General features: G+C 39.9%; 1 protein-coding gene across 1 annotated transcript in view; it reads right to left on the reverse strand.

Moving 5' to 3' along the window:
- Fbxo43 (F-box protein 43) overlaps positions 1-8083 on the reverse strand; it is a 43208-nt gene that overhangs the window by 14010 nt on the left and 21115 nt on the right. The window contains exon 4 of the mRNA XM_012516659.2: positions 18-296. Coding sequence (XP_012372113.2) covers positions 18-296 — 279 coding nt within the window. The remainder of the gene's footprint in view (positions 1-17; positions 297-8083) is intronic.

The following is an 8083-nucleotide window of genomic DNA, read 5'->3' on the forward strand; positions in this document are numbered from 1 at the left end:
GCAGGCCGCGGGCGCGCGTGTCCCGCCGCGCCCGCGTCGCCGTGGAGCCGGGACAATGCGAGCAGCGCGGCCGGCTGGCCCCAAGGGCTGGGCCGTAACCTTGGCAACCGTGGCGCCAGCGGTGCCGACCCGCTACATCCGGGGCCCTGCCCGAAGCCGGTAGAGAGTCGGGGGGCGAGTAGGCGGCTTCCCTCACAGAGCCACAGACCACAACGCACAGCCCTTGGTGCCAGCGTCGCGCACAGGTGAGTGCCCTCGGGATAACCATCCATTAGGAGCCCGTGAACTGCGATGACCTAGAACGTGTGTTTGGGAAAAAGTTACCATGGTATAAGAGTTTACCAGGAGTAAAATTTGAAAACAACGAAAATTGCAAATGGACAAATATATTTCCGGAAAGGTTATGCATAACTCTAGGGCCCAGCACTGGCCTCTCAGACCTCAAGAAATCCCAAATCTGGTTGCTTGCTGTACACATTAAATGTTCCCAATGCAAATACCCAAAAGGAAACACACCCTTCCCTGTCCTTTATCTTCAAATTTATCCTCTAAGTGGTACCCTAAAAACACCATGTGAGTCAAGCCAGAAACCTGAGAGTTTCCTCAAACCCTCCTATGTAGTCAGCCAACCATTGGGTCCAGCCACAATAAACTTAGTATTTCTGTGATCTAGAGTCTCCTGTCCACATGAATCTGGGTTGTTGTAAAAACTTCCAAACTTGCGCTCTTTCAAGGAAATGCCCATCGATTAACTCTCCATGCTGAAAGCAAAATCATCTGTTTAAATGTGAATCTGACCCGCTGAAAAGTTTGAGTGGCAGCACATTTGCTTCCTCTGTGTAAAGGACACGAATGGCCAGAGACCCACAGGTGTGTGAATGCTTAAACAAGCGAGTGTGTGTACTCCAAGGAAGAGTAACACAGCCTGGTTACATTTCTTGCCTTGTCAATATATTGATTTAGGAAAAAAGAAAACTCACCACTTCGGCCAGACAAAATCCAAATACCAAATGAATTTGGTAAAGAGGTAAGACGAGGTATGGGGGAATATATTGTAAGGGCCATTGTGGCCTTCGTTTTGAGTGACATGAACCACAGGAAAGTTTTCACAGAGAGGTGTCATGAGTTGACTTTTATAGGAAAAGAAGCACTCTGGGGGCTATCTAGACTCACATTCTATTTCAAACGTAGAGCCTAGCAGACATGTCCAACCTATGACCTGTGGACATACTTGTGTTTTAACTTTTAAAAAATTGAAAAATAAGTTTCATTATGTATACACATGAAATGTTTTATATGCAGCACAAGACAGCTACTGTTCTCTCACTGTAGTCCAGACAAGCCAGGACCTGTCTAACCTGTGGAGGCAGGGAGAACTTTCTGAGAAGTTGGATGTAGGAAAGGAACAAAGTAGTTGAGAACAATTCCAACATTTTTAACCTGGACAGGCCTATGAAGCTGCCATCAACTGAGAGAAAGCTGCGAATGGACTTGGTGAGTGGCAAAACTATAAGAAATCTAGTAGCCATTCAAAGGATGATTTTGAATTTGTAGTTGACATAGAAACCAGAATTTTCGACATAAAATTCAAAGTCAGCACAAAAATGGACTTTGAAGGAGTTTGTACTGTTTCTGACAGCAGAGAAAAACCCTTCTAACCTTTTCCTTTTTGGGGGGAGTTGGGGGGGCAGTGGCTCAGCCCACCCTGAGGGCCAGGCTGGCATGGCATGTGGTATCTGGGATCGAACCTGGTCCCTGCCTAAGCTTGCCTAAGCATGTGCTTTAGACCACTGAGCTATCTCGCTGGCCCCAGCCTTTTCTTTATTGGATGAAATTTTCTCATGTTTTACAACTCTGCTTGGGGATCCTCTTCTCCAGTACACCTTAATCACGGATTCCTTTCAAGGGCTCTCTGCTCGCTCCTATAGTACTTGGTGCAACACGTATCTTAAAACTATATAATGAAAAAACCCTATATTATATTTAAAATTATTGACCCAAGAAGGTGTACCCTCAACCCTCAGTGCCACCACTAGACTGTAAACTCTTGACACTGGAAGGAGCCGCATCTTATTTCACCACCCTGTTCCTTCTACATTATATCCACTAGTAGATGCCTGCCATCATCCCTATTTCTTAGCATGAACTTCTGGAGCTCCTCTCTGCTGCAGTCATTCTACACTCTATTCTGCTCACAGATAGGACTTAACTCTTGTTTCAGACAGTGATGAGAAGTTAATTTATTTCAATGGTGGCAGCTAACACATTCTTTTTTGTGAGAAGCTTCTAATAGCCTAATGTGTTCAATGGTAGGATTCTCAATTTTCAGTTTAGAAAAGTAAGAGTTAGGTGAAATAATTTACATAAAGATGCACAGTTTAAAAGTATTGAATAAGTTTTCTGATTCCAAAACCTTTGTTCCCTAACCACTATGTTATGTGACTTTTCTCTCTAAAATTAATCTCACAAGATTTAAAAAATAGCATGAGAATGACAAAGACAGAAATTAGAACTCAAGTGCTTGAATTATAAGCCGTTGTAATTTTTTGGTGACTTTTGTTTTATTTTAGAGAAGGTTCTACAAGGTGTTCAGGGTCTCACTACTAGATTGGACTCATAGTGATCTGCCTGTCTACAGCCTCCCAAGAGCTGGGATTACAGATGCACGCCACTACACCCAATCTCAATTGCCACCCAGAGGCAGGGCTGGCATGGCAGGCCTGGGGATCGAACCCCAGCTCCTGCGCCTACTTGAAGGTGCTTTAATCCACTGAGCTATTTGGCCAGCTGACTTTTGGATAACTGTTGAGACATAATTTACATATCATCCAGTTCACCTATTTCAATTGAGTGGCTTTTAGTATGTTCACAGTTGTGTAACCACTTTAATCAAATTTGGAACATTTTCATCACCTCAGAAACTTCATATCTTCTAAGAATGGCTCCCTTCCCTTAAGTACCCACAAATCTACTTTCTGACTCTATATTGCTTATTGTGGATATTTCATATAAATGGAATCATACTACTTAGAGCTTTTTGTGTCTGGCTCCTTTCACTTAGCATAATGTTTTCAGGACTTGTCCATGTAGTAGCATGGATCAGTACTCTGTTCCTTTTGTAACGGAATAGGGTGATAGAATAATATTCAACTTTGTTTCTTCATTAACCAAAGGGCATTTAGATTTTATTTTTTGACTATTATAAAGAATGATACTACAAACATTTGTGAACAAGTTTTTGTATGTACGTATAGCTTCATTTCTCTTAGGAATCTATCTAGGAGCAGAATTGCTGGGTCAAATGGCAACTCTAATGTTTCACCTTTTGAGGAACTGGCAGATGATTTGCTAAATTGGCCACACCATTTTATATTCCTAAAAGAAGTGACTGCGGGATCTCATTTCGCCACATGTTGACTAACATTTATCATCCACTGATACCATCAAAAGCATCCTATAGGATGTTAAATGGTATTTGCCATTTCCCTCATAACTAGATTATATTTTCTTTTATCTATATGTTCCTCTCACCTCATGATACCTCAGTGTTTTTTTTCCAAAAAGCTCTTTTTTTTACATCAGTGTACATCATTGTTGAAACCAAAGTAGTTCAAAACTGAAAGTTTTAATTGGAAATATAAATACATGAACAGATTAAGGCTTTTGTTTGTCCTCTCGTGGTTCTAAACATTTATCTAGTAAATTTCAAGATTTTTCAATACCTTTATATACTTTCCTGTATACCTGAAAGTCAACTGCAAGAACCCCGGAAAACATCTCAGCCAGTTCTTTTCACAAAACAGCTAAAACTATAATATAATAACTAGCCAAAGTGGTAGGAAATGGAACAGAAGTGACCTCATGCTAAGCTTCTAGAGACAGAGAAAAACAATATGGTTTCAAATTGACCCCTACACTAACACCCCAGAGTTGACCTTCTGAATTACAAGGATTGGTTTGCAATATGGATGTTTTATGTTGCCTACTCAGGCTAAGAAACTGCAAGGATTTATTCTATGATTCAGCTCATGCTGTAGAAACTACCTTGTGTATGTATGTATGTATGTGTGTGTGTGCGTGTGTGTGCGCGCGCGCAAATATTCCCTTGATAATCAAGAGCATATTTTAACAATCCTACTTGTTGTTTAAAGATTTTAAAAGATATCAGCCCACCCTTGACTTTGGTGTGGGAGGGTCCAATTTAAACCTTGATCTCAACTTCTATGAGTGTGAATAACACTAAGGGATAAAATTCATGGCTTAATAATATATGACAATAAACTTTGACCTATAACCTCACAGCAATCAGCTTTGGATTCCAAACCACAACTTTGTGGTGATAGGCTCAGAAAGGTCAGGATTTGTCAGTGCCTGCTAAGTTCCTGAATTTTGACCCCACTTCCCACTCAAAACCAACCAGAAAAAGCCAGATATGCTTCCCTAATCAATCATATAGGATCACACTGGATTCCAGGTAGTCCACAACGAGCTTCCCAGGCCAATGACTTTGGATTAGAGTATGCATAAAGTCTTCCCTTTTTTTCTTTTTTTTTTTTTGCTATAAAGCTTTCCTACTCCCCTGCCTGTCTTTGAATCTTTGAAAAATATATGCAATAGGGGCAGACTCCCTTGCCACCAAAAGCTCTGAATAAACATCCTCTGATTGTTTTCATTTATTTCCACATAACCAAACTATATTTTTAATTTTTACACATAAGTGAGTCAGCATGACAGGTCAGTACATTGGAGTGTTTTTCCTAGGAGCTGGATGGGAACTCAGCATCTAATGATACATGATCCCACTCCTATACTCCAGTTCCTAATGTAACTGCAGGAGATTTAGATACATGGGCTATAAAATCTGAATGACATATATTTTCTTTTTTTGGTTATTGCTGATTATCTTTTTGTTGTGTTAAACTCTTTTGTCTTATTTGTATTATATAACAACTACCCGCATCCATACTACATTTAACTGGAAAATGGCCTTATTTTTACTTCTTAACAGTTCATAATTTTTTGAAGAACATAATTAGTTTAATATATTCATTAGGCAATTTCTTAACTCATTCAAGATAACTACCATGTGGACCTGCTGGTTTAGATTTATTCTAACTGTCAATATATTCCATTCTCTTGCTTTGTTTCTTGCACAGACTAATGAGATAATTCAAATTTTAACTCTTTCCTAGTTAAAGTTTGAAAACTTGACTATTGCTCTAAGAGCAATTCTGGTAGCTCGAATTTTCCATCAGCTCATCTAAGGCCAAATCAGCAGCAAGTGGTCATCAAAGCAGGAAGCAGCAGACCTAAAGCTCTGCTGATGCATAAAAACATAGAAGGGTCTGTAGGAGCAGGCAGAAAGCCAACACCAAATATTTAACATCATACGGCCACCATTTTAACCCCAGTTCTAAAGTCATTAATGTGGAATGAACATATTTATAAGTTCTCTAAATCTTAGACTTTTTATCTGGAAAAAAAATTTTGGCAGATAAAAATGATACCTCCCTCATAGGATTGCCCTTAACACAACGAAATAATGTCTCCATAGCTCACTACCAGGCCACTTGAAAAATTAGCTACAAACAACAGAGATGTACAAACATGTTAAACAGAAGTCTTATCTCAGGATTCCACAGCTTGTTACTCATCCCTTTCAGTGTCTGTAAGATTATAGCAGCAGACACCAGAGTACTCAGGGGAGGTAAGAAAGAGCCCATCCCTGGGAGAGATGTACTCCTCAGGAAATCCTTCAAGAGCATTTACAGGGCAAGCTGAATGTGAGAGTGAATTACACTGGGCCAGTATATAAGATGGGAGGCAGCAAAGGAGAAAAGGAGGAGTCCTCCTAGTCAGTGGCCTTGACACCTCCTCATTTTTAACAATGACAGAGGAATGGTTTTAATTAGGAGCTCTTCTGTTTGCCCATCACACTTGGTATGGACCTAACCTGTATTGAGTGGAGAAGAGGTCACAGAGAAGGTTTCTCTAAACATAGAGCTTTGGCTCAGAGTAATTGTGGACACAGACTCAGGTCAGAAGAACTCATTGTCTAATGAGAACATAAAAGCTCTGATATAGCAGAGATAACAGTACAAAGGGCCCAGCTGCACCAAGGGAGGGAACTGCACCAAAGGAGGGAGCAACCAGGCTGGGGTGGGAGGGAGGTAAGCAGACTACATGACCCCTGAGCAAAGAATTCAAAGGCTGAGTAGTAGGGAGGCACACAGGAAGACAGAGAGTGACAACCAAAGAGGGAGAGCAGCATTGGAGAGGCAGGAGGGATGGGAAAATGGTAAGCAGTGGGAACTTCAAGTGGCCAGTGCATGGAGCAGAGGTAGTGATGTCTCCCATTTGTATGTCTCTGGAAAACAGATAACTAGAATTGAAGTTACCTGTGCTACTAACTGAAAACAGGAGGAAAGTTGAGACTTAAGTTTCTTGTATCATATGCCAATCAATCATTACTTTAGCAACTCAACTATCATATTCTAGACATTATGTTAAATGATACAAAGTTTTCAGCTCTTAAGGAACTTGCTAAAGGTGAAAGACAAGAATTTAATACAAGAAATACCAGAAACATGGAAAATGGGGATAAATAAACTCTAGATTCAAAAAGATGAGATGTCCGTCTTGTTGAAGAGATCAGAAAAATGACTCATGGAAACAAGAAGGATTAGCCGGATTGTAACAGAATTTAATATGGCAAGAGAAGAAGGAAGTGGGAGAAATCACTTGGGAAAACAGCAAGGACTCTAGTTTGGCTAGAACAAAGTGTACAAAATGAACTTGTGGAAGAGATTGTTAGGAAGTCAGGACCATTTGGAAAGCCTAAATTCTGCTACATTTTTAACAGTAAGCAATGTGATTGGAGACACATTTTAGTACAGATAACCTGGCATTGAGCATTTAGGAGAAATTCAAGTGCAGAGCAAGAAGAAACAAGAAAACATGTTAAGAGGCATTTGCAGTATCCTAGGCATGATGTGTATTCAAGCACTACCTTTCTGCAGGAAGGAGGATGCCAGTGGGAAATCACTAGTAGCACGACATTTCTTTCAAAACCAGCACTCATCTGCCACGTTTCCACTGCTCCTTCCACTTCTCTGGCTCCATGGTCTGTGATAACAGAGCCAGGAGTGCAGAGCCGTTGGGCAGGGAAACACAGATGGCCAAGGCACAAACCAGAGCCAGCCAACAAGGTGTTCTATTAGAAGGCATCCGGGAAGGCAGTTCACTCTTACGAGCCAGCTAAAATATTTTAATTACCAACTCTGAGTATTAACTATTCCGCAGATTTATTCTATATACACTTTAAAAATTAACTCAAAAATACTACCTCTATTTGGCAATGTCATAGCATATCAACATCAAATACATAAAAGCTATATTTGCTTTTGTAAAGAGAAGCTAAAATCATCATTAATGAATCTTTGGTGCCCCCTGGTGGAATGTTTTAATCTGAAATACTAAGCCTGCATAAAAAGATAATGTATATTTCCATCTTTTAAAACATGTAAAGCTTTCTGTATATACATCAAACTGTTAAACCAGAATCAATTTAAAATAAATTCATAGTAACTCATAAAACCAGAAACATAAAATGCACAGTTAACTTTTGTGTCATAAGTTTATGACAATTTTGCTCTGTCAAAACTTAATGGTATACTCAGCCACTTTAACAAAGGTGCCAAACGTTCACTGAAAGAAAGATATCCCCTGGTCCTGTAAAAAATTGCTCTGCACAGGCTGAAGACTAAAATTAGACCCATATCTTTCACCATGCACTAAATTTAAAATGGATTGAAGATCCAAGTATTAAAACAGAAACATTAAATCTGCTAGAAAATAGAATAAGTAAAACCTTGAAGACAGTGGTATAGGCAAAAAGACTTTATGAGTAAAACCCCAGTCTCACAGGAACTATCACAAAGAATCAACGACTGGGATCTCATTAAAAAGCTTTTGCACAGCACGAGAAACCACCAACATAGTGAAGAGACAACCCACAATATGGGGAAAAAATGTCTGCCAGCTGTTCCTCAGACAGTGGATTACTATTGAGAACTTAGAAAGA

This window comes from Octodon degus, unplaced genomic scaffold (genome assembly GCF_000260255.1).
Source record: "Octodon degus isolate 3935 unplaced genomic scaffold, OctDeg1.0 scaffold00118, whole genome shotgun sequence".
NCBI lineage: Eukaryota > Metazoa > Chordata > Mammalia > Rodentia > Octodontidae > Octodon > Octodon degus.